Source organism: Chanodichthys erythropterus, chromosome 3 (genome assembly GCF_024489055.1).
Source record: "Chanodichthys erythropterus isolate Z2021 chromosome 3, ASM2448905v1, whole genome shotgun sequence".
Lineage (NCBI taxonomy): Eukaryota > Metazoa > Chordata > Actinopteri > Cypriniformes > Xenocyprididae > Chanodichthys > Chanodichthys erythropterus.
Genome location: NC_090223.1, coordinates 39359462 through 39385911, shown reverse-complemented (window position 1 = coordinate 39385911; position 26450 = coordinate 39359462). Strand labels below are relative to the sequence as shown.

General features: G+C 37.3%; 2 protein-coding genes across 3 annotated transcripts; one reads left to right on the top strand and one right to left on the bottom strand.

Moving 5' to 3' along the window:
- Positions 1 to 2020: 2020 nt before the first annotated feature.
- nde1 (nudE neurodevelopment protein 1) lies at positions 2021 to 7325 on the top strand. 2 transcript variants are annotated; one of them, XM_067382189.1, is made up of 9 exons: positions 2021 to 2211; positions 3022 to 3126; positions 3288 to 3441; positions 4531 to 4679; positions 4782 to 4918; positions 5076 to 5279; positions 5363 to 5448; positions 5561 to 5694; positions 5806 to 7322. In XM_067382189.1, the coding sequence occupies exons 2-9, from the start codon at positions 3041 to 3043 to the stop codon at positions 5852 to 5854; spliced, it is 999 nt and encodes a 332-aa protein (XP_067238290.1). In that variant the 5' UTR covers positions 2021 to 2211; positions 3022 to 3040; the 3' UTR covers positions 5855 to 7322. The 2 variants fall into 2 exon arrangements, with proteins under 2 accessions (XP_067238290.1, XP_067238291.1); XM_067382190.1 differs by lacking the exon at positions 2021 to 2211 and adding an exon at positions 2247 to 2489 and having other exon boundaries at positions 5806 to 7325.
- A 190-nt stretch (positions 7326 to 7515) lies between these two features.
- myh11b (myosin, heavy chain 11b, smooth muscle) lies at positions 7516 to 24290 on the bottom strand. Its single transcript, XM_067382181.1, has 41 exons — positions 23904 to 24290; positions 23145 to 23301; positions 22566 to 22593; positions 22113 to 22212; positions 20604 to 20630; positions 20284 to 20376; positions 20131 to 20194; positions 19891 to 19989; positions 19573 to 19716; positions 19397 to 19492; positions 19177 to 19295; positions 18415 to 18567; positions 18141 to 18314; positions 17645 to 17818; positions 17168 to 17282; positions 16802 to 17001; positions 16183 to 16304; positions 15986 to 16055; positions 15733 to 15893; positions 15485 to 15593; positions 15267 to 15398; positions 14946 to 15152; positions 14625 to 14762; positions 14405 to 14528; positions 14151 to 14322; positions 13858 to 14070; positions 13604 to 13748; positions 13183 to 13389; positions 12957 to 13061; positions 11156 to 11308; positions 10800 to 11048; positions 10502 to 10714; positions 10186 to 10398; positions 9879 to 10040; positions 9664 to 9792; positions 9498 to 9586; positions 9290 to 9413; positions 8988 to 9196; positions 8808 to 8916; positions 8559 to 8731; positions 7516 to 8388 (listed from the first exon to the last, which is right to left on the bottom strand). The coding sequence occupies exons 1-41, from the start codon at positions 24237 to 24239 to the stop codon at positions 8202 to 8204; spliced, it is 5994 nt and encodes a 1997-aa protein (XP_067238282.1). The 5' UTR covers positions 24240 to 24290; the 3' UTR covers positions 7516 to 8201.
- Positions 24291 to 26450: the final 2160 nt, after the last annotated feature.

The following is a 26450-nucleotide window of genomic DNA, read 5'->3' as shown; positions in this document are numbered from 1 at the left end:
CTTAAAAAAATCAAATAATAAATCAAAGTTTCAAAACAGCTGCTCAAATGATAAATCAAATGCTCAAATGCAATGTCATTTCCTCATTCGGGGAAGCTTAAACTGTATAAAAAATCAAATTAAAACTTTGTATTTGATTTTTAATTTTCATTATCAAACCATTATAAACCTGTCATAATTAAATATATAATTCAATGCTCAAATCATAAATCAAATGCTCAAATTATAAATCAAGAGTGTGTGTGGTTTCCTATATGACCATATTAGACTAATGTGACCCAGTATATTATAAGCGGTATGGAAAATGGATGTATAGAGGACTATAATCAGTATTACAAACCTACAGCATTACTGACATTGGAACATTAGAATAACGTTAGGGGAATGTTAGAATAACGTTAGGAGAACGTTAGAATTACGTTATAAGAATGTTATAATAACATTAGGGGAACGTTAAAATAATGTTAGAAATAACGTAAATTAACCAGGCTTATATAGACAGAAACTATCAATGAAATGAGGAATAGCTGAATGCAATCATGGCTGATATAGTCCGGGGTGGTGTGCCCTCTGGTGGCTATCAAGGGCACTCCAGCTGATAATCATGACAGTTAGAATAACATTAGGGGAACGTTATAATAACGTTAGAGGAACGTTAAAATAACGTTAGAATAATGTTAGGGAAATGTTAGAATAACATTAAGGGAACGTTAAAATAACATAAGAATGATGTTAGAATAATGTTAGGGGAAGGTTAGAATAATGTTAAGGCAATGTTAGAATAACGTTAGGAGAACGTTATAATTACGTTATAGGAACATTAGAATAACGTTAAGGTAATGTTAAAATAAAATTGGGGAACATTAAAATAACGTTAGATTAATGTTAGAATAATGTTAGGGGAATGTTAGAATAACGTTATAATAGCGTTAGGGGAATGTTAGAATAATGTTAGTAGAACGTTAGCAATTAAAATAACTGTTTTCTATTTTAATATGTTTTAAAATGTAATTTATTCCTGTGATGGCAAAGCTGAATTTTCAGCATCATTACTCCAGTCTTCAGTGTCACATGATCCTTCAGAAATCATTCTAACATGATGATTTGATGCTCAGTTATTATCAAAGTTGGAAACAGTTGTGTTGCTTAATATTTTTTCAGGATTCATTGATGAATAAATAGTCAAAAAGAACAGCATTTATTCAAAATAGAAATTCACAAAGAATCCCGGAAAAAAGTATCACGTTATAAAAAAATATTAAGCAGCACAACATTTGCAATAAATAATCACATTTCTGAAGGATCATGTGACACTGAAGACTGGAGTGCTGAAAATTCAGCCTTGACAACAGAGGAATAAATTATATTTTAAAGTATATTAAAATAGAAAACCATTATTTTAAATTGTAATATTTTACAATATTACTGTTTTTTTCTGTATTTTTGATCAGGCTTGATAAGTAGAAGAGACTTCTTTCGAAAACATTAAAAATAGTAATGTGTCCAAACTTTTGAATGGTAGTGTATATGCCCTATAGCTCCCTTAAAATAACTAATTTTTTCTATAAATGTTGTTCTTTCTATTATTTAAATATTATTTATTATGTATTTTTATTTTTTTATTGTTTTCTTCCTGGCCTTTCGTGATTGTATATTTGACTTAAGACTTTGTCGCTGTTACATATTATAATTTGCAACTATGTCTGCCCTTTGAGAATTGTACATTGTTAATAATTATTGTTTGTTCAGTGTCTATATTGTATGTAAATTTGTTTATTTTTCAACAATAATAATAATAATAATAATAAAAATCTAAATGAATCGTTCAAAAAAATAAAAAATCGATACAGTGAATCTTCTCGTCGCTACAGATTATTTTGAGCGCCTTCCAGTGTCCCATGATGATAAGAGAGGCTCGCTTGAAACAAACGCAACCAAACAACCAACCAACCAACCAACCGACGGTTTGCAAAATGATGGCATCATTACAAATCGGCCAATCAGAAGCAGGCATGAAACAAACCACGAGCTGAGAGTTTCTACACAACAGAAGAATCCTATTGTCAGGAGTGTAACGTGCCAGAAAACAATTTGCAGTATTATTTTATTCTCAAGAACCTCAATCTTAGTTTTTTTTTTTTTTTACCTCAATATTTTTTTTCCTCACAGGAAATATATCTAGAATAAAGCAACTTTGAGCATTACCCGAAGGTAAGTTGCTAGCTAGCGTGTGGCTCTTGATAATAGTGATAGTTTCAGTTCGGCTGAGTTAGGAGATGTGGTACTCGTCTTAAAAACGCTCGTCAATATTATCTTCTTAATATTGCTATTGTAATATAACGTTACAACCATTTGATCCAAATTTCATGTCAACATCTTCTTCATCCGTTTCCATCGGAGCCGAATCCGCCGACAGTTAATCAAACTTTGAGGGGCTGGTTTGCTGTTAGCCAGCTAGCAAATAAGACTGCAGTCTTTACATGCTGATAGTAAGTTGATGTCTACCAAGAATGCTTACTCTAGCTTAACATTTTGATAATTTGATCGGAAACATAATTGCATAACACTTAATTGCAACGTCTTTTAGTAGGGAATGATTTTTTGTCGTTAGCTTAACTTAGCTTGGGTTATTAATCCTTAAGACGTCTTCAGGTAGGCTAAGTCACACAGTTCTTAAATACTGTCATATTGTTACCATTAAAAATGGTAGAGTAACAATGAGTTGTACGCCCGAGGGGAAATATCTCTAGTTTTTAAAAATCATCACAAGACACGCCCTTCCTCTTCTGTTTTTCCTCTCTATTACAATAAACTGACTCGCACAGGAGGAAACGATTTCAATGGCACAGCAGCTTTGTCTGTGTGCATAGTTTATGTACACAGACTGTCTTATTGTTGTTATATTATTTTTGTATTTTTAGAATGCTTTTGGCTGACCACATGACCAGACATAGACTGCAGACCATTTCAGCTTGATACATTTGTTACTGTAAATTGTATTGATGGTTTTTATTTTGCCAGTAAACCTGTCTGAACAGCAATGAGTGAGTCCGAGCCAGCAACATTTGCGTCTGTTGAACAAGAGAGGGACTACTGGAAGGAGCAGGCTACCAAATACCAGCAGAGGTACTTCAGTGTTGTTGTTTTTTTTATTCAAACTGACATTATCTACAATGGACATAAAGTAACTTTAGGAAAAGTACGGCAGGTTTGTTGCTAAACACATCAGATAGAACCAAGTTCTCTTTACAACCCACATTCATTGTATTGAATCACTGTGTGTTCAGGGCCGAGGAGGCGCAGGAGGAGCTGCAGGAGTTTCAGCAGATGAGTCGAGACTATGAGGTGGAGCTGGAGGCAGAGCTGAAGCAGTGTGACGCCCGTAACCGCGAACTCCTCACAGCCAACAACAGACTCCGCATGGAATTGGAAAACTACAAGGTACCGTGGAGCATCATAGACACGTGGTTAATATGTTGTTTTTTTTGTTTTTTTTTAGAAGATTTGTGGTAAACAACAATCTATTTAAAGATATGCATCAAGTGATTTAAAAGATTATGATTCCATGGTAAATGGAAAATATGCCCATGTCACACCTTAACAGTTTGCAAACCTGATTTGTCATTGTTACAAATGGTGAAATATTATTATATGGAAAATTGGTACTTATTAGCAGTGCTTGTTTTTGTAATGCATCAAATGGATCTATTTATTCTTCAAACCGTATGTAGACAACAATAATAATAGCTGTAAACCGAATTACTGTCTTCTGTCCCTTTTTGGATGGGCTGTGTCACATAACGTCTCATAAAGCACATTAATGGAGTTTAATCTGTAATATTTGAATACGAATTTTATTATCTATAACTGACTTTCTTTCATAAGCATATAACCACAGATAAAAGCCATCTAAATCTTCTGTGACAGAGCGTGTACATCCAGGATGTCTGTGTCTTTTTTTTTCTCAGTATTTAGTGAATACACAATCGAACATTCACAGGCAAACAACAGAGATCCAATTCAGGATGAGGAAAGCAGCTGATGCTTATTTCTGCTTCAGTGTCTAGAGGGCATGGAGGCTCACTCATGATTTTACTTGGTGCTTCTTGCAGAAACATGCTTGTGAAACCATATTGCTTTGATTGTTGATTGGGTTTCAGTCAAATTACATCACATGCCAGTTAATTAATCTGAAGTAATTGCCTCTGTCAATATTTGCTGAGAAAAGCCCCCAAATAATTTAAAGACATACTATTAGAATGATTTCTGATGCATCATGTGACACTGAAGACTGGAGCAAAATGTTGACAATTCAGCTTTGCATCACAGTTACATTCTGCAATATGTTCAAATAGAAAATTGTTTTCAATTATAATATTTTGCTATATTGTTGATCAAATAGATGCATCCTTGGTGAGCATAAGAGACTTCAAAAAGTAGTTTTGTTAAAACTACAGTGCATTTTTCTTTATCTCATCAAATGTCTGTTTTATCTCCTCCTGTGTGGTCTTTTGTCTTGTTTACTAACAGGAGAAGTATGAAACGCAACACTCGGAGGCAGTCAGGCAGATCTCGACTCTAGAAGGAGACTTGGCAGAGACCACAGCCATCAAGGACCAACTGCACAAGTATATCCGTGAGTTAGAGCAGGCTAATGATGACCTGGAAAGAGCTAAGAGGTGTGTTCAGTGCTTTTGCCAGTAAAAAAATATAAATAATCGGTTATACGTTCAAGATATTCATGATTTTAACAATTTATCCCTAAAATCCTGCTCTTACAGGGCTACTATAATGTCACTTGAGGACTTTGAGCAGAGAATGAATCATGTTATAGAGAGAAATGCCTTCCTTGAGAGCGAGCTTGACGAAAAAGAGAATCTTCTAGAATCAGTGCAGAGATTAAAGGACGAAGCCAGAGGTAAACTCAATGCAAACCTGTTTGCATATACACCATTGAGTCTTGATGAACTTCTTTGATAGTCAATAGTATAATCACCTGATTTGTCAGTCTTCGATGTTTTAACTGATTTATTGTTTGAGAGCTGATTGTGTTTGCTTTCTTTCTCCTTGGGCAGATTTAAGACAGGAGCTGGCTGTTCAGCAGAAACAGGAGCGCAAGTCATCAATCAGCCTCTCTAAAGATGCAGAGAAGCCAGAGGCCACACCCGCAAGACCCTCTTCTGTTGTCAACTCCGCCCTCCCATCTCTCCTTACCACACCCTCTAGACCTCCAGGCTCAGGAAGTGCATTCAACACCCCCTCAGCTTCCTATAGCAGAAGTGAGCTCTAACACAACATTGTCACAAATTTCTAACATTTTAGTGTTAAAATGTTAGTTTAAAATTGTTCCTGTCATGTCCAGTTGAAGGTCTGACTGGAACTCCCCTTACCACATCTGCACGGATATCTGCCCTCAACATTGTTGGAGAGTTGTTGAGGAAAGTCGGGGTGAGTCCAGCTGTAACTGTGGACATTACATCACCAAATAAATCACACTCTTTCAGCTGAGGGGGGTCTGTAGTTTTACATAGCATGTTTTGTCTCTTTGTTCCTGTTTCAGAACCTCGAATCAAAGCTGGCTTCATGCAGAGAGTTACACATCCATGAGAAAACACCCAGCCGTGCATCAGTTGGCCAGAGTACACCAAGCATTTCACGGGAAACCTCAGAAATCCCATCCAACACAAATGGCCTGTATGATAAGGGGATAGTCTCTGTTAATTTCAGAAAATGATCAACCAAAATGATGCAGATTGTACTATATCTGGCTTGTTTGTAAGCATGTTTCTTATTTCTGTGTTGCAGGATGGTGAAACGGTTGGACTTTGGAACAGGATCCAAGATAATGCTCTGAATAAAGTGCACAAGCGTGTCTTTCGTTCCTACATCATTTGGAAAACCAGTATTCCTAATACATTATTATGAAAATGCTTTATTTTCAGGAGCTGAAACGTATCTTATGCCTCAAGTCTTCCACTATCTGAGAAGGGCTCTGCTTTTATACTCATATCAACCCTGTTATTGTCTTCACCAGCTCTCTGGCCTGTGGGCTGAAACTGCTACCTTTTGTTTGGCTAATGTGTTGGAGATTTGCATTGTGTTTTGCAGATGTACTAACTCTTAATTTCACACTGTTTGTTTTTTATTTTTGTTTGTGTTGTTTTTAGGTATCTAATGATTATAGCAGTTTTGAATTGTATAATCTGCACTGTAATCTTGATTTGCTCTTTTTGGGACCTTAAATTGGGAGAGTCCATAGATTCACCTCTGCAGCCCCATTATATTTGGCACTAAACTACTGATAAATGTCCTGTGAAACCTCTACATGTGCTTATTGTTGGTGACTGGACTGGAGCAATGTTGACAGCAGATTCATTTTTTTTTTAATGCAGAAATACCTGGTTTTATTTTTTTAGAAACTAGCATTTTGATGAAGTGAGTTTGTTACTAATGGAATGTCATGTCTTTAGTGTTTAGAGTTGCAAATTGTTACAAGGAGGTTGGTGAGATGTGAGTTGAAGCTGCTGTTCATATCGTTGTCTCGTAGGGGCTGATGTAAGTAACCAACAGTAGCTGAACTCTTTATGCATGATGAAAACCTTTTTATTTCTAGTAATAGCTATTCAACTCCTCGTTTGGACTGTCAGTGCCATCTTTGAATTCAAAGATTTATTTTTCTGTACAGTACTGGAGAGTAGTTGCTATCATTGTGCTCTGAACTTGAATTTATTGTGCCTTAATTTTGTGGCCATAATAAGCTTTGCCTCAAAGTTAACTTGTGTATTGGGGAACTTACTAGCCTGAAAGGGAGTTGCAGCTTCTCGTGCTATTCATCCCAATGTATTAATTCCCTGATATTTCAGGGATTCCAGGATGAAGAGAAATTGAATTCTGAGTGGAGTTCAATCCCTTAGTTTTCACATTTCTCTCATTTTTGAGTTGTAGATTTAGTTGAGTAACAAGCAATATGAATACTTCAGTGAAGGGTACAGATATTTTTATGTTAAAAATAGAAATGCAAGGAAGAACTGATACATTATTTTATCCACTTTGCCTAGAGGTACTAATGAACAATTATAGAAATAGAGAATGATGGTTGATGGGAATATTTAGCACATATTATTGCACCATCTCAGGGCCTCGTGTAAGCAATAACCTCAGTAAAGATGTCTTTACAGTCCAAATTCTGTATTTGTCTCTATATGCACAAGGCATGCACAATTGCCACTTGTATAATTGTCAACATGGGTTTTCTTTGCTATTAATGAACCTAAACATCTGCAATGTCCATGCATTCCTCAGCAAAGGCAGTGCTTGGTTTATCCTGTCTGTAAAACCATTTTATTGTAGGTTAATCCATAACCTACAAAATAAATGTCTAGTTAACAGGAGTGATTATTTGACTGTCTCTTTTCAAAAATGTTATTGTTAAAGCAAGGACAGAGCTCTTGGTTATGTTTTTTTTTTTTTTTTTCTTTGATGCAGATTTAATTCTGTATAACATGCAAGGCACAGATAGCAGTATATGTAGATGCATAAAAAGCAATTTAGGTCAACAAAAGTGCCTAGTACACATTTAATTAACAAACCTAAATTATGGTAATATTTTTAAAGCGTCCCTTAAAGGGTAAGTTTGCGTCCAGCTTTGTATTGTTACAATGTCAGCAGTAAATGCAAATGAACAATGTGTACTCTTTCTCTGTTACCTCCACCCAGATATCGCTGTTTATTTGTCAGCAGCAGCACTCCAAAAATTTGCTTGTTGCACAAATTGTAACTTTTTTTTTTTTTTTTTTACTGTATAGACAGCCAAATATATTAAAAGCCAATGTGAATTACCCCTTAAATGCTTAAAACAAAGAACTTACCATAGTACAGTGTGGTATCACTTGTTGGTATCACTTTTGTGGTATTTGGATAAACTGTATACTATGGTACTTAAGGGTTAATGAAACATGGTATCGCTATCGTACATGTCCAAAAACCATGAAGGTATGGTACCAAGGTATTTTGTTAGTGACAGAAATCTGGCTGCTTGTAAAAACTGTAGAACAAGGTTCTACCCCCTTAGAGTTAGTCATTTAGAATTAGTGAAGAACAGAAGTACCAAATCTCCTTTTTAGGAGATAGTCAAGATTAAAGAAATATAAATTATCATTCAAAAATGGCAAAAAACAAAAAAGGCTTTGGAAATGATTTCTTTAGTTGTCATCCTGGGTTCCATTGATTGGCTCCATTTGAGGTTTCTCAGGTCGACCCACAGGAGTAGCAGAAGGACCCCCATCTTCTGGGACCTCAGAAGTTTCCATCATGCTCCTGCGTGTTTTTCTGAAGCTCCCGCCTCCACTACGCCTTAATGGGCTGCTGAAAGATGAGTCACTGCCACGCCTGAGGAGCATATGAGGAAATAAGAAACCACACATCTCCAAATATACCCCATTCAAGCGTGCAAACCTACGTCTCTGAATGTACTTTACTGTAGGACACAAAATGGAGGATGTCAAAGAATGGAATTCTGGCTTCACATACATTACAGAAAGGGATCACTGCAGAACAACCTGAGTTTGCTCCTGAGTGAAGACACTTCTCTGCTCAGAGCATTATTGGCCTCGACGGCCTCGTTCAGCTCTTTCTGAAGTTTACGCCGAGCAGCAGTGGCACGCTGAGACTCCTCGTCGCTCTCCTCTACCTGCATCTTCAGCTGCCTTGCTCGAAGATTTGCTTTCTCAGCCTACAATATGGATGACATCAGTCAGTGTCATGAGGAAAACATGGGACCTCAAATGCTTTACATGAATCCTTCATACCTGGTCCTTATACTGCTCCATCTGTTTTCGTTCATCCTCTATCTGATTTATCAGTTCCTTTAGTTTCTTGTCCTTCTGCCGCATGGCCTTGGCAATTGCTTGTCTTTCCCTGGTGGAAGAAACTAGTTGAAAACCCATCTGTCTTTACAGCCAAATCCATATTAACACTGATGATCTCACCTGCTCTCATGGTCCAGTTGGTCCTCCATTTGTTGTAACTTGGTGTCTAGAATAGCTACAGAGGCCCGTTGCTTGGACTTGACCTGTCCCTCCATCTCCAGCAGCTTGGCCCTCAGCTCTTTGTTCTGCCTCTCCATCTGCTGCCAGCCACTCTCATTCCTCTGAGCATTGGAGCGTTCAATTTGCAGCTCATTTGTCAGTTGATCCACCTAGTTATAGGTAAAAATGATTTGTGGTATCACCTTGAAAGAACACCTTCACTACAGCATTCAAGTGGATGAATGGCACAATAACCCCATTACCTCCTGCACACTTCTCCGCAGTCTCTCACTGAGAGTCTCTGTGTTTGCCTGTTCCTCATCAAGCTCCTCTTCCAACTGTTGAATCTTGGCTTCCAGACGACGTCTCTCATCAGACATGCCGGATCTATCAGTGGACAATTATTGCATATGGTGTTATTCCGGTTTAAGCTTAATTTATCCATTTTGCAAATACTAATTTCCAACTTACTTTCCAAACGAGCCGCTTGCTATCTCCCCTGCTATCTCATCTCTCTCTCGTTCAGCTTGTTTGCGAGCTCTCTCTGCTGTAGCCAGTTCCTACGAAGGCATTGACATTGCAATTGTATGGCTAGATATCTAAGCTCATTTCCATCAACATTTAATATCATGTATACCTCATGTAAGTGTAAGATTTCTGCTTCCATGGTTCTGGCCTTTCTCTCAGATTCTCTAGCTTCAGAAAGAACCTCCTTGTTGGACGCGCGTGCATCTTCCAGCTCCCTCTGGGAATCTTTCATCTGCGTCTGTCATGGAGAAGACAACTAACATAGATGAATGTCGATAAAGGCTTGGGAAACTAAAAAAAAGTTTGAAGGGTTGACCCTCTGACCTGAGTCTTGCGAAGTTGTTTAATGGCCTCATCCTTCGCTCTGCTGATGGCATCAACATGGTCTTCAAGGTCCTGCAAATCCCCCTCCAGTTTCTTCTTGGCAGCTGCCAGTGAAGTTCTCATCTTCTGCTCATCTTCTAGCTCAGTCTCAAGCTCATGTACCTGTGTACCAAGTGGGTAAATATAAGAGAATAATTGCTATTGCTGAATTGAGGAGGGTCTACAAGAAGTGTCATGCAGTTCAGATTCAGAAAGATCTACAAAAGCATCAAGCAACAAAAATAAAAACAAAGAAATCTATCTTCACCTGCTTGAGCAGTTGTTTCCTCTTTTCTTCACTTTGCTCCTCTCTGCCCTGCAGGTCTCTTTGAAATTGGACTTTGAGGGCCTGCATATTAACTTCCAGATGGAGTTTAGCATCCTCTGCAGTCTGTAATTCATCCTCAAGTTCCTCCATCTGAATTGTCATCTCTTCCACTTGAGCCTCCAATCCACGTTTGGCCTTCTCCAGCTCATGGACCTTTCAAAATATTTTTTTTATATGCAATATTAAGTAATTTAATGTCAGACAAAGTTCACTAAGGTTTACTGTCTAACTTTCATGCTACTGTAAAACAACTTACATTTCTGCCCACGTCATCCTTTGAACTGATCAGATCTTCCATCTCAGTGCGAAGGGCCTTATTAAGTTTCTCTAATTCTTTTAAGGAACCCTGTGATTCTTCCAGTGCTCGAGTCAGGGCCAAACATTTGGTCTCCTTCTCCCGTGCCTCAGCCTCTGCACTATCACGCTCCTGAGCATACTTGCTGGAGATGGTCTTCTCATCAGAAAGCATCTTAATGAGGAAAAAAATAATAACTGAGTAGCAGTAATTGTACTGTGGAAATTAGGACAAATTAGTTGAAACACAGAAGTGCAACCTGGTCAAATTTCCGTTGTTTCTTCTCCAGATTTGAAACCAGCTGTCTCTGGTTGTCCAGGTCCACCAGCACATCCTCCAACTCTTGCTGAAGATGATTCTTGGTCTTCTCTAGCTTGTCATAGGCTGCAGCTTTCTCTTCGAACTCTCCATTTGTGGCCTCGAGATCCCTCTGTAGTCGTCTCTTGCTTTCTTCAAGCATTTGGAAATTGCTGGAGTACTCATCCAACTTTTTCTTTGCATCTGACAACTAGAAACAAACTTATTTAAAGTTAACTTATACATTTTTATTTTGGCACAACATTGTCATATGCTGAGATGCTTTATGAAATTATATTGCAATTGTGAGAGATTGACCTGCGTGTTAAGGGTGGAGACCTGTCTCTCCACGTTCCTTCTGGCTTCTGCCTCTTCCTCCATTTGTTCCAGCAGACTGTTTCGCTCATCCTCCATTTGACGTAGCCGAGTGGAAAAATTCAGTTTTTGACGGGTCTCCTCACCAAGTAACTCCTAAACAGGCACACAGACAAAACATTAAGTGTCAGGTGCTTCTCAGAATAGTTATTACAGTTGGTGGCTGTCACAATTCTTTAGATCAGAGCCTTTTTTTAAAAAAAACCCAATTATGCTGATCCCCTTCCCAAAATATAAAGGCAGCTATATACATTATATCACAGAAGTGAGTACACCCCTCACATTTTTGTAAATATTTTATTATATCTTTTCATGTGAAATGACACTTTGCTACAGTGTAAAGTAGTGAGTGTACAGCTTGTATAACATAAAATTTGCTGTCCCCTCAAAATAACTCAACATACAGCCATTAATGGCCTAAACCGCTGGCCACAAAAGTGAGTACACCCCTAAGTGAAAATGTCCAAATTGGGCCCAATTAGCTATTTTCTCTCCCCGGTGTCATGTGACTTTTTAGTGTTACAAGGTCTCAGGTGTGAATGGGGAGCAGGTGTGTTAAATTTGGTATTATTGCTCTAACTCTCTCATACTGGTCACTAGAAGTTCAACATGGCACCTCATGGCAAAGAACACTCTGAGGATCTGAAAAAAGAATTGTTGCTCTACATAAAGATGGCGTAGGCTATAAGAAGATTGCAAAGACCCTGAAACTGCAGCACGGTGACCAAGACGGTGACCAACTGCAGCGGTTTAACAGGACAGGTTCCACTCGGAACAGGCCTCGCCATGGTCGACCAAAGAAGTTGAGAGCACGTGCTCAGCGTCATATCCAGAGGTTGTGTTTGGGAAATAGACGTATGAGTGCTGCCAGCATTGCTGCAGAGGTTGAAGGGGTGGCGGGTCAGCCTGACAGTGCTCAAACCATACGCCGCACACTGCTTCAAATTGGTCTGCATGGCTGTCGTCCCAGAAGGAAGCCTTTTTTAAAGATGATGCACAAGAAATCCTGCAAACAGTTTGCTGAAGACAAGCAGACTAAGGACATGGATTACTGGAACCATGTCTTGTGGTCTGATGAGACCAAGATAAACTTATTTGATTCAGTTGGTGTCAAGCGTGTGTGGTGGCAACAAGGTGAGGAGTAGAAAGACAAGTGTGTCTTGCCTACAGTCAAGCATGGTGGTGGGAGTGTCATGGTCTGATGCTGCATGAGTGCTGCCGGCACTGAGTTCATTGAGGGAACCATGAATGAGCAGAGCATGATCCCCTCCCTTCGGAGACTGGGCAGCAGGGCAGTATTCCAACATAACGACCCCAAACCCACCTTCAAGACGACTACTGCCTTGCTAAAGAAGCTGAGGGTAAAGGTGATGTACTGGCCAATCATGTCTCCAGACCTAAACCCTAGTGAGCATCTGTGGGGCATCCTCAAACGGGACACTTTGGGCCCAATTTAGACATTTTCTCTTAGGGGTGTACTCACTTTCGTGGCCAGCAGTTTAGACATTACTGGCTGTGTGTTGAGTTATTTTGAGGGGACAGCAAATTTGCGCTGTACAATCACTACTTTACATTGTAGCAAAGTGTAATTTCTTCAGTGTTGTCACATGAAAATATGTTTATATTTATATTAATGTTATAAATGTTTAAACTATTATCTTGGGTTATTTGATTTTCTATGTATCTTTTTTTTTGTATCTTATTAGACATTAAAATAAAACTCTTGCTTAAAATTATGCAGTACCTGTGTATCTTGTAGCTGAGAGTTGAGGCTGGCAACATCTTTACTCAGCTTAATGTTCTTGCTCTCTGCCTCATTGAGGATGCTATTCACATTGTTATACTCCATCTGAGAGATTTTACAAAAGACATCCATCAATCAGGTATTTCTGTACAGAAACCTTGCACTGTTTCAATAGTAATATTTTCAAAATGTTTATTCAGAGAGTATGTCTAAACATATAACTCACAGTCAGTTTAGACACTGCATCTCCAAGCTCTTCCCTCTTCCTCTCGCTCTCATTGAAGCGAGTCTGAAGGTCAGCAAGCTGGGTCTCCACCTTCTTCTTCTTCTGTTCCACATCCTGCTTTGCATTGCCCATTGATCGAAGGTTTCCATTCAGGTCTACAACCTCCTTCTCTAGGGCCTGTTTCGCCTTCTCCAGACTGGCCTTGGCCTGTGTTTCAGGTTCAGTTTCAGAAATATAAATGTGTTTAGTTTGAATCATTTTGCAGACCAGTATATCCAAAGGACTTCCAAATGAAAAAAACAATATTAGCAAACAATATTAAAAGGAGCCAACAATGTTCAAAAAAGTACCAAAACAGTTGGTATTGCTTGTGCACTGTAATTTTCTTTTGTTTTATGTCAATGTTAGGCAGTTTTCTTACCCGTTTGGATTGCTCCAGCTGTTGACTAAGTTCATTAACAGCCTGAGCATGTTTTTGTTTCATTTCTTGCACTTGAGCCTCATGGCTTCGGCCTTCTTCTTCTATCAACTTTTTCAGCATGGCCACCTCCTGCTCTCTTTTAGCCCTGCCCAAGAAAGATACTAAGATACTAAGATCTAGTCTATCATATCTTGATTGTAAATGGTAAAAATTTAATAAATTACTATTTGAAAGTTCCATATTGAAATAATCACCGTAGCTCTTGTTGTGCCGCTGTGGTGTCTAGTGTGTCCTCCAGTTCAGTCCTCAAGGCCGACAGCTCTTCTTCCAGCTCCTTTCTGGCCTTTTCTGACTTCCTACAAGCCTCCTGTTCAGCATCAAGTTCATCATGAAGCTCTGAGACAAGTCCTTCCATTTCCTGTATCTTTTTCAGAGCACTGCTCTTCTGAGCTGATTCTTCTTCCACGCTGGACAATATACAGAGAGTCTAGTTACAATTTACAATGAGCAGTGAAGCAGTGTCTTTAACAACATGGTAACAACATACCATGCCCGAAGTTCCTGAATCTCCCCTTCACTTCTGCCTTGTTGTGTCTTGAGCTCTGCTATATGGGTCTGCAGGTCCTTTAATTGTTCCTGTACATCATTATACTCAGTCTCCAGCTTACGTTTGGCTTTCTCTACATCCTGTCGACTCTTCTCTTCCTTCTTCATTCGAACTGCACAGACACATAGAATATTGCCTCAAAGTAGTTACCACATTATTTGATTTGTAGACATTCAAAAGTGACAATGAAAAACCTTCAAGATCTGAAATCATAGATTCATGTTTAGTCTTCAGTTTAGTCAAATTTTTGGATTTTTCTTCCTCCTCAGCAAGGTTGGAGCAAAAGTCAGCTAACCGATCCTCCAACTGTTGCTTCTCCTAAATACACAGAAGCAGCAGCCATTTTACTCAGATCTGATATTTGTTTTCCACAAAAATAATAATAATTCAAATAAAAATATTGTCTTGTCAAACCTTCTGCAACATGCTGTTTTGATCCTCCACAATGAGGAGATCTTCCTCAAGTTTCTTAATCTTGCCATCTGCAGCACCACTTTCCAGTCGAAGCTTCTGTTTGGCACCTTCTTCTTCTGCCAGTTGATTCTCTAAATCCTACACACAACAATAGATGAGTACAGGTTTCTTATTTTCTTTACCCAAATCTTATGATAGAGAAAATAAATAAACATATAATAAATAGTAATTCTTATATATAATAATCTTATGTTTGTGACAATGTCTTTTTATTGTTCTTCTACTTGTTCCTTAGTCTATGATAATTGATCGCTTCTCAACCTTGAGTTGTTGTTGCAAATTCGCCTTCTCTTGCTGAAAGGCTTGGCTTCGCTCCTCCTCCTCTTCAAGTCGAGCCTCCATCTCATGCAGTACATCCTCCAGCTCTTGCTTCTTTCCCTCCAGCCGTATCCTCACCTCCTCAGATTCTGCATACAGCTCTGCCTCCTCCTGGAGCTTGGCCTGTAGCTTGTCCCTCTCCTCTACCACCTATTAAAGATGAAATACAAATACACACTCCAGTCATTTGTGCGTACCGATAGTGAATCAAATGAATGTTGCATTGTAGTTGAGTTTGGATCTAATATGGTTCCACTCTTGTACCTGGTTGTGTTTCTCCGTTATCTCCTTTAGTTCAGTTTCAGACTTCTGGGCAATTTCTTTGGCTCTCTGAAGCTCCTCCTCCTTTTGATTCATCTCCTCCTCTTGACGAGTCACCTGAAGCAGAGGTTTGACCTAAACGAAAAATGTAAATTGAACACATAATGACCACAATGGTATTTAAATTTACATGGATATGTGTTATTCTGTTTGGCACTTACTTTAGTGAAAAGTCTCCACCACTGCCAGTTCCTGAGAGTCAGATAAACAGCGCAGTTTCTCTGAATCACTTTCATGGCTGTCAGCTGCTTTTGTTTCTTGCTGAATGCCCTGTAAATTTGGAGGTTTTAGAAACATCAAACTTGTACTATATGTGACATCTTTAGCCACAATCTAACTACAATCGCAGTAAATACAGTGCAAGAAGACTCAAAGGTAGATGGTGTGCAATTATTTGGCAAGAACTCACTTTCTGCTAAGAAAGCCACGGGCCTGGGCCTGGAAGGCAATTATAATAACAGTCAGTTTCAGGTCACGTTCTTCCTCCAACTGTGCCAACACTCCTGTACGGAAAAATATCTTGCTCAGACCAATCCGGTACAGGTTGGGGTCCAAGTCTAGATGTTTGATCTGATGGTTAAAAAGTAGAGAAAAGTTGTCATCAAGGTATGATAGATTGAAATAAAATTTCAGTACAAGAATATATATTTTGCTCAACTCACCATAAGGGTACTGGCTTGTTTTCCATCCATGAATCCTTTAGGAATAGAGCCAGCAGCTAGGACCTCATAGCTATAAAAAAAAAAAAAAAAAAAAAAAGAAAAAAAAATCAATAATTGTAATCTGTAATCTTTCTTCATTAGAAACATCCAAACTCTATATTTGAATTGATCAAGCATATGTATCAGAAATTACTCACCGCTGGCGGAACTCGTGAAAGACGATACGATTGGGGAAGCCTTGGCGACAGATGCGGATTCCTTCCAGTACACCATTACAGCTCAACTGCTCTAGAACCAGGTGGGCATCTATCTTGCCAGCCTATAAAGACAAAAACAGTGACAGACTCCATTTTACTATTACTTTTACTAATATATACAATACTGTGCAAAAGTCTTAGGCCACCATTTAGATATTGTTTTAGCAATGGTATAAAGACCATATATAATTAATATATAATGTAATCTCTTTATTAGAATATAACGAGAAAATACCGGAAATTTGTATGCAGTATTAAAAAACAGGGAAAAAACGACTTCTATAGGCTAAAGTGGCAAGTATTTAGTGTCTTCCGCTTACACTTGAGCAATAGCTGGAACCTGGCTCTCTTAAACCTAAATGGAATGGAAAAGGACTGGAAGGCCAAGAAAAATGTCAATATATACTTTTTAATGTATGGATTAAATATATTACTGGTTTAATGCATACTCTTGGCATAAATTTGGCACTCTTGTCTACATTTGAAAAAGGCATTTTGTTTAGCTGTACCATTGAATACAGATTTGAATCACTATATTATCATATTTGCTGTGGCATACCCTTTTTTCGTGGTTGGGAATGATGCAGCGTACAAAGTTTGGTTGAGTGTTATGGAGGGTCGTCATGAGCTTGCCAAGAGACTCTTTGTACAGCTGTCCTACGGTGCGGAACATGCCTTTCTTGGACTTAGAAGCAGCAGGAGCTACGCTATCCGACTTAGCCATTTTAGCCATGGTTTCCAAACCCACCACACGGTCCACTATGGGAACAAAGGGCTTTCTTTCAAAATGCATTTTAGATCAGTTACATGCAAAATAATGTGAGAAAATTAAAAGCTTCCTTTATAGAGCAAACATTATTTTCTTTCTGCTTAAACAAACAAACAGAAGTGAATTGTGCTGTTATTTTTCCTAACAAAGACTCACCATCCTTCCAGATGTCTTGCACAAAAGCACTGGAAGAGTTACTCAGTAGGGCTGTAACATTGTCATTGAGTGGGTCCATGTTTTTAGTCAACCAAGATGTGGCATTATAATCCACCTAAATCATATAAAAACATTACTATTAGATTAGTCATAATTATATAAGTTTTAAGCACTTCTACTGCTTTACAATTGTTCTGTTCAGATAGATGGACGGATGGATGCTGTATAATATTGTGAAATATTATTGTAATTTAAATTTTCTATTTGAATATATTTTAAAATGTAATTCATCCCGGTTATCAAAGCTGAGTTTTCAGCATCATTACTCCAATCTTCAGAGTCACATGTTCCTTCAGAAATTATTCTAATATGATGATTTGTTGCTCAAGAAACATTTCTTATTATTATTGTGTCACTTGTTGTTGTCACTTTTGATCTATTTAATTGATCAATTAAAGTATTAATTTTGTTAAATACCTTGCCAGCATAGTGTTGCACAGTAAAGAAAGTCTTCTCCTTTAGATTCTTGGGTTTGGAGAATTTGCAGTGGCTTGAGTGGGTGTTTGTGAGTTTTTCAACAAAAGAAACATCAGTTGCCTTCGGAAACCAGCACTCCTCGTCTAGCAGAGCTAGGATACCTGGAGGATTGTTCTATAAGGGAGAACAAAATTATTATTATTTTTTTAATTATATGACTGAGTAAAGGTGATGATACATGGGGGCAATGTTGCCAGGCAGTGTCGCTGAGTGATTATGCTTGGGCACTTTCCCATTGAGAATGGGCAACAAATTTCTATCTGGATACATTAGATCGAAATTTGTTGCCCATTCTCAATGGGAAAGTGCCCAAGCATCATCGCTCAGCGAACTTGCCCGGCAACATTGCTCAAAAAGTTGCCCTGTGTATCATCACCTTAACTTTTACAGTTTCACAAAGATTGAAATCTGTGAATGATGTTGTTCATAAACTGACTGGTCTCTCAATGAGCTCAATGCATGGCTGTAGGTCCAGACCAAAGTCAATGAAATTCCACTCAATGCCTTCCTTCTTGTACTCCTCCTGCTCCAGGACGAACATTGTGTGATTGAAGAGCTGTTGCAGTTTCTCATTGGTGTAATTGATGCACAGTTGCTCAAATGAGTTATCCTGTGAGAAAGGGGGGGAAAAAATGAAAGCCTCAAGTTTTGAAAGTTCATGTTTGGATTTTATAATCTGTCCATGAAGACTTTTAACCTGTCAGACTCACCTCAAAAATCTCAAACCCAGCAATGTCTAAGATTCCCAGAAAAGAGGCTCCCTGGCGCTTTGTCTTATCTAGAGCCTTGTTGACACGTGCCAAGATCCAGCGAAACAGACGGTCATACATGGCCTTGGCCAAGGCTTCAACTGCAAAGTCGGCCTGATAAATGGACATATTATTATTATTATAGTTTATTATACAAATTCACAGATTACAAAAATGTGTCCATCTTCTTTTGCATTACAATTTTATAAATTACAGAATTGTATTTTTGATTACTAGTAATTAAAAAACAATGATAAACCAGTTTACCCCAAACAGACATCCATCACATCTTATACCAGTAATGTATTATAACTATGGTTATACCGGCATGTGCCAGCTACAGTATTGCCAAAGATAAATGTTACTTTGTACAGTCTTCACATTACATTCCTGCAAAGTTAACAGAAAATCTACTCGCAATTGCTGTCCTAATTGTGTTTTAGACCAGATGGGGAATGTCAATTGAGTGTGACCTGAACACACAAGTATGTGTTGAGATATTTTGCTAATAAAATGATAACTTTATAATGTCTGGTCTCTCTGAATCATCTCAGTTAGCTTTTATTACATTTTATGCATGCACAGTAAATGATTCAAGCTTTTTCTGATTCAAGTTTCAGTGTGGACAAGAATCTTTTGGAAAATGCTAGTGTGGATGGAAAGAGTTTAGAAACAAAAACGCCAATTTCAAATGTCAATGTAGCCATAGTGTGGGTAATGCACCTGTTCTTTGGTCTGAGCCTTCTGTACCAACTCTCGGCCTACTTTAATGCGAGGAGTGAGAATGGCTTTGGTGAAGTCAATCACATTAATCCCCTGCAGATGGCACACTTTCTGTGCAGCTGGTGGATACATTTAACACAACATGTAAGCATTTTGTTTTAGTCTGGTTCAGGATAAGACCAACATTACAGATTAATCCGTCTGAACTCTGATTGTTTACCCGTGTTGTCTGGCATGCTGGCCTGCTCCTGGTTTTTCTCTGCTTTGAACTCGATGTTCCCAAGCTGCAGCACAGTAGAACATACTTTCAACATGCCTACAAGAAAAGCAACACTTCATGTAAAACAGCACAAAGATGGGATGTAAAGTTATAATCATCATAGTTTTGTTAAATACCTATTCTTTCCTCCTCGTTGAAGCCCAGGACCTCCATGGCCTCCAGAGTCTCATCCAACATCTCATCATCTTGCTGGTTTTGTACCTGCACGTGCCCAGCCACCAGGAAACGGTAGTTACCAAAGTCTTCTAGCAAGAGCTCGTCTGTGGAAGAGAATAATCACTAGTGGTATGTCTGAAATGATGCAGACAACACTCAAACTGTCACAAATGACATTTTCTGCTTTTTGGTGAAATCTGTGTTTTTGGATGTAATCACTCAAGATTTATTAGAGAGTTGTTAGAAATGCCACTTTAATGGAAATTCTTGGTTCTCACCTCGCATTTTGTCCTTGGCTCCAGCCACCATGTAGTAGAAGATGTGGAAGGACCTTTCAATTTTGGCCTGTCGGATACACCTGGACTTTTCCAGGAGGTCTGGATTCATTAAGACATTAAGGTGCTTAACTTTATGGATATCTGCATATTAAGCTGCATAATTTTAGAAATGTTTGATCTAATTAATTTTGATATCAAACTATAATGTTAAAGATTAAGTGGAAGGGCTTATTAGGATACAGGTTTCAATGTTTGCTCCAACGATGTAGCCAGTGTTGTCAAAGTTGATTTTAATAAATTTACCCTGAGAAGTTAAAAACAACAAAAGTTTAATGTTGAGTATAATGATAATTAACAAATATTCAATACCAAAACAATGAATTATTAACTCACAAATCTTGAGGAATTATCATTTTTGATGGTCTTTGCATTTCCAAATGCCTCCAGAATGGGATTGGCCTGCAGGAGCTGCTTCTCTAGCTCCCCCTGGACAAACAAAATGTCATTCATTGCCATTCAGTGTAGTCAAACCAGGAACTGGTAAGCATAACATATACCAAAAAGCTTTTCTAATGTTCTTTACATATTATGTTGTATATATGAAAGTAAAAGACCATTTCAGGTTTCGGTCTTGTGTGATGTTTTTTTGATTGTCATGTAAAATAAGAAAGACACAGACTTAAATGTATATGACAAGAAGCTCAGATACTCACAAATGCCAACTGGGATCCTTTTTGTTGCTAAATGGAGGCAAATAATGAACACGTTAAAATCAAAAAGTGCAGAGTATGACTTCACACTGTAAACCCTAATGCTCAAAATACTTAATTGGTTTGAGTAGGTCAAACTTAAATTGAACAAATTAGTTCAGTTAAATTAACTGCTATGAGTATTTAGAACTTTCTTTTTCTTTTGAGTTCACAGCACTGACATATTTCAAGTAAACTGAACTGTTTCATTGTTTTGAGTTGTATGAGCTCATTTATTTTAATTTAGACTAACTTAAGAAACTGGAACTGGACTAGGATTTCGATTTCCCAGCATGCTTTGCCCATGGCACTGGAAAGGGAGAGTAAATGCTAAAATTAAGTGTTATATAATGTTTTTTGGACAAGATTAATGGTAAGGGAGATTTAGAAGTGATTAATGTTTTGTTATGTTAATTTAGAAGAGTTTCTGTTAATGTGGGTTTTTGGAGAGTTACCATCATTGTGACAAGGAGCGCATGCGGCTTGGTATGAGAGCAGATAAGTTATATGTTTTAAGTTGCACTAATTCAGTAAGTGTTATACCATGCTATTGTTAACTTGTTAGCAAATTAGCAACTTGGAATTTTTTGTATTTTCTTATGATTTACAGTAAAGTAAGTAACTCATTTGTTTTGCAAGAACTCAAACTAAAAATGTTTATTAACTAAATATTTAATGTTATTTGCTAGCATGTATGAGATAGCTAACTCAGTATTTCAAGTTAGGAACAATTAACATGTTTGAGTACCACAAACTCAAAACTTGATAGTTCTGCTTACTTAAAATTTGGAACATCATAACTCAAAAAATTTGATGTAACTGATTACCTCAATTTTTTTGAGTTAGCCCAACTTATTCAGGTTTACAGTGCAGTTTAAAAGCTAAGTAGGAATTATTGTAGGAATGGTCTTGACAGCAATTCTATGAATTATTGTGTCTTTGACATCCAGTGATTGTTTACTTCAGATCTGCATATCCTGTGCATTATTTTAAAAGAGTTTTGCTTGATAAATACACAAACTGTAAACAAGAATTGTTGGTTTAACTTAAAGTAAGTTACCTGGTTGCCTTAATTTTGAGTTAATACAATGAAGGCGATTGGTTTAATTAACAGAAACTCACATTATTATGTTATCTGAACTACATTAATTATCTAAAGTTGATTTGACAAATGAAAAAATGTTATGATAACAAATCATGAATATAATTTTTTTACAGTGTAGCCACCCCAAAATACTTGCAGAACCATACAGTACCATTAATGTACCGCACCATGAAATATTTAAACATGTATTGTTTAGTGCTGAAGATATTCCTATCACAAAGACGTGACTGTCTATTATTCTAGTCAAACCCTACACTGTTATCAAAATCTTAACATTAATGAACACAAGCAAAAATCCTGTTTTCGTAACAGATACTGGATGAAGTATTAAATGTCATTGGGTTGAATGATATAAAGTTTGAACTCACAGAGCCGGCATCTCTCTTCGCTTTGTGTGATGATGCCACAACAGCGAGGTACTGGATGACTTTTTTGGTGTTTTCAGTTTTGCCTGCACCTGACTCGCCACTATTAAACATACATAAAGAATGCTGTCAAGCTTCACATAATTATTTGCATAATAATTTACCTATCAGGCTGCTTTGCAAATATAATGATATTGTGTATAAAAATTTATGGCCCATGTGATATTTGAGCTGACAAACTTAAGATCTGGTAATTCTTGCAAATCTATCTGCTGATTACATCTTTACTGCATGCTGCCTCACAGACACAATGGATACTTCTTTCCTTGGGCTGCCAGTGAAAATGAGTGGATGAGCCTTAATGCTTTACCTCAAAAGAACTTGTATTGGCACACTAATGGATAAAAAGTCTAGCTCTCTATGGAGCAAATAACATGTTGGATATTTAGAACTCACGTGCAGAGCACAGACTGGTCCTCACGCTCTGTGGAGAAAAAAACAGTAACATTTGAACTCAGTTCAAGGACAGGGGAAGAAATGCATGAACTGTCACAGTTAAGAACCTGAACAAGATTAACAAGGGGCCAGGCTGTCTAAACACAAACTCCACTATTGTTCACTGAAGGTCCCCACCTCCAAAATCTTACATATTCTAAATTGAGTACAGGGTGAGATTAACTTCAAATCATCCTTCCAAATATAGCTGTTAAAAAATTCTGTGAGAAAAGGAAAGGCCCCATGTATGGCAATTTTAATGGCTGTAATCCACAGCCTGCGAGAAGCAGTGCCCGACACACGCTCTTCAATGCACAGCTGGCTGAGCTGACTGAATAACTATACAACATGAATCATCTTCTTTATTCTATATTTGCAGTGTGCAGATACACAACATGGAAAGAGTTACGTTTAGCAAGAAAAACATGATTTTTGTATCTTGGATGAGAGACCAAATGGACTTTTTCTAGTTTGCATATTAAACCGGTTAATTTAACTGTTTGTATAGGGTGTATTTAGTGAATTAAGACTGGTGGTCACCTTGCAGCATGTTTCTATAGGCATTATCAGTGACGGCATAGATGTGAGGAGGAACCTCATGACGCTTCTTCCCCTTGTACATCTCAATGATCTTCTCAGAGTAGATGGGCAACATCTTATAGGGGTTTATCACCACACAGAAGAGGCCTGAGTACGTCTGAAGAGTTTACAATATACATAAGTTATTTACAATAATACATGTTCAAAATATATGCCGGTATGTATATATGTATGTATATTGTACATTTTATAATACGTTTTTTTCATACTATCAGGTACCAGGTCTTATTTATACCAGGGACCCCAGATATGAAAGTATAAAGGCATATATATATATATATATATATATATATATATATATATATATATATATATATATATATATATATATATATATATATATAGCGGCACAACTGTTTTCAACATTGATAATAATAATAAGAAATGTTTCTTGAGTAGCAAATCTGCCTATTAGAATGATTTCTGAAGAAACATGTGACACTGAAGACAGTTAACCATTTATTAAAATATATCAAATGTGGAATAATTTTGTATTAAAATATTTACTTATTGTACTGTTAAATGTATAAACATAAAAAGAGATATTAAATTAGATTTGTCTAAAGCTCTTCACAAATGTTTTCTGCAGACACCCCTTTAGGAGTCCTTGTACCCTATTTTGAAAACCCCTATCACCAGGATATGATAAAGACTTTTACAGTTTAGATGAAGAATAAGGTGAAGTTTGAATGCACTTACATAAATGAGACCTGAGAAATACCTCTCCCTGAGGTTGTGCAGCACTGAGGCCTCATTCAGGCAGGTCAGTGCTGCCATGTCTTCAACCTTATTGAACTTGGGTGGGTTCATTTTCTGGATGTCATCTTTGCTGACGGTCACCTTCTTTCCATTGTCAAGCTCAACAACCACCTCATTCCCCGTCTCTTCTTTGATGCTGGCTGACTGAAAACCTTCCTTTTCTGAGGGTATCCATACCATTTTTTTGGTCGACCAATCGGCCTGGGCCACCCCAGTGTTTTTGAAGTCATTGTCAAGGAACAGAAACTTGCTGCTGTCGTCTTTGTCTGGTTGCATGGTTGCTCTTGAAGTATTTCTGTGAGTTATTCTGTGAAGTAGTCAGAAATGTGTTTTATCCTCTGTCTGTATTAGCTCCTTTGACACTATGATGGATGTGCAAACATGTTGCCTCATTTAATAGGCAAACCACACAGCCATATCTTTGCCTCTCACGGGCCACTTGTTCTCTGCAGCTATAAAACATGTTAAAAGGTGATAATAAATGCCTCATGATCATCCCTTATATGGAGTGTGTCCAGTAAAAGCTTTTTCATACGCCGCTGACATACTGGTGTCAATTTATATCAGCTGTTTTGTATTTAAGTATCTGATTTGCATGACAAATTTCCAGGTCATTTTACAGTCAGTATGTCATAGACATTTATAATCTTCTCACAAAATATTTATACTGATAAATATAACAAAATTACGGATGTTCTAATGATCTCTGCAATTTTAAATAACCCAAACTGCATAAACATTTCTACAGTTCCAACCTGCCACCTTAAATATAAAATTGTACAGATCAATTATCAAAAAAAAAAAAAAAAGTATGCTCTTCTTTCTTTTTTTGAAGATTAAGTAAAATATGAATAAAAATATGAATAAAACAAAATATAAAAATATGAAAATTCTAATACTATAATTCTAATACTTACATGCTATGATAACCTCTTCTTGGTTTTGCAGTGTCAGCGTATGCTTAGAGCTGTATCCAAAAATGAGTTCCTTGGATGATCTTTATTAATTTTGGAGTCTTAATTTATGGACAGCCTTAGCTTTGGTGGGTGGAGCAAGTCATTTGGACCATCCTACAGCTGCATTTATCTGAATAAAGTACAAGTGCTATTGGCCTATGCAAATGACGAGGCTTTTCCTCTGAAAGACAAGTTTTGTAAAGGTCATTAAACACTAAATGACTATCTGTATGTCAAAGAACCTTCACTTAAGTCATTATTAAATATGGTCAATATACCTGGTAACTGTAGCGCTTATCCAATGCACAATAAGTCATATATATGTATTTATTTATATATTTATATATATATATATATATATATATATATATATATATATATATATATATATATATATATATATATATATATAATACATTTTATATAAGGTCATATTTATAACTAATATATGATGGTTCAATTTCATGGTTACGTCTTTGACCCATAGTTGTTAATACTGTGTGTGGTTACCTGATGATCCCCAACTGTTTTTTTTGTTTTATGATGGTTGTTCATGAGTCTCTTGTTTGTCCTGAGCAGTTAAACTGAGCTCTGTTCTTCAGAAAAATCCTCCAGGTCCTGCAAATTCTTCAGTTTTCAAGCATTTTTGCATATTTGAACCCTTTCAAGCAGTGACTGAATGATTTTGAGATCCATCTTTTCACACTGAGGACAATTGAGGGGCTCAAACTCAACTATTAAAAAAGGTTCAAACATTCACTGATGCTCCAGAAGGAAACACGATGCATTTAGGGGTGTGAAAACATTTGGAATTTGAAGATCAAGGTAAATTGTATTTAATTTGTCTTCTGGGAAACATAAGGTATCTTCTGTTGCTTCCAAAGGGCAGTACTAAATGAAAAAAAAAATGATATTCAAGCGAAATAAGAAAAATTGTGACATCTTCATCCTGTTCAAAAGTTTTCACCCCCTGACTCTTAATGTATCGTGTTTCCTTGTGGAGCATCAGTGAATGTTTGAACCTTTTGTAATAGTTGTGTTTGAGTCCCTCAATTGTCCTCAGTGTGAAAAGATGAATCTCAAAATCATCCAGTCACTGCTGGAAAGGGTTCAAATATGCAAAAGATGGTGGAAAACTGATGAATTTGCAGGAGCTGGAGGATTTTTCTGAAGAACAGAGCTCAGTTTAACTGCTCAGGACAAACAAGAGACTCATGAACAACCATCACAAAACAAACATACAGTCGTGGATCAACAGGTAACCACACATAATTATGAATGGGGTTATTTTAATAAATTCAGCTATTTTTTTGTCTTATGGATTATATGCATTTTTTATCTAGTCAAGTGTAAGTAAATACTAGAAACTATTGAAATAAGTATCTAATAAATAAGAACTAGCCTATCTAGTGTCAGCTGCTGTTTAAATATAGGACAGAACACATGTTGGGATAACCTTACCCAGCAAGTTAGGTTGTTATATTTAACCCTGCACAATGGGTTGATTATATTATTTCATTTTTACAAGAAT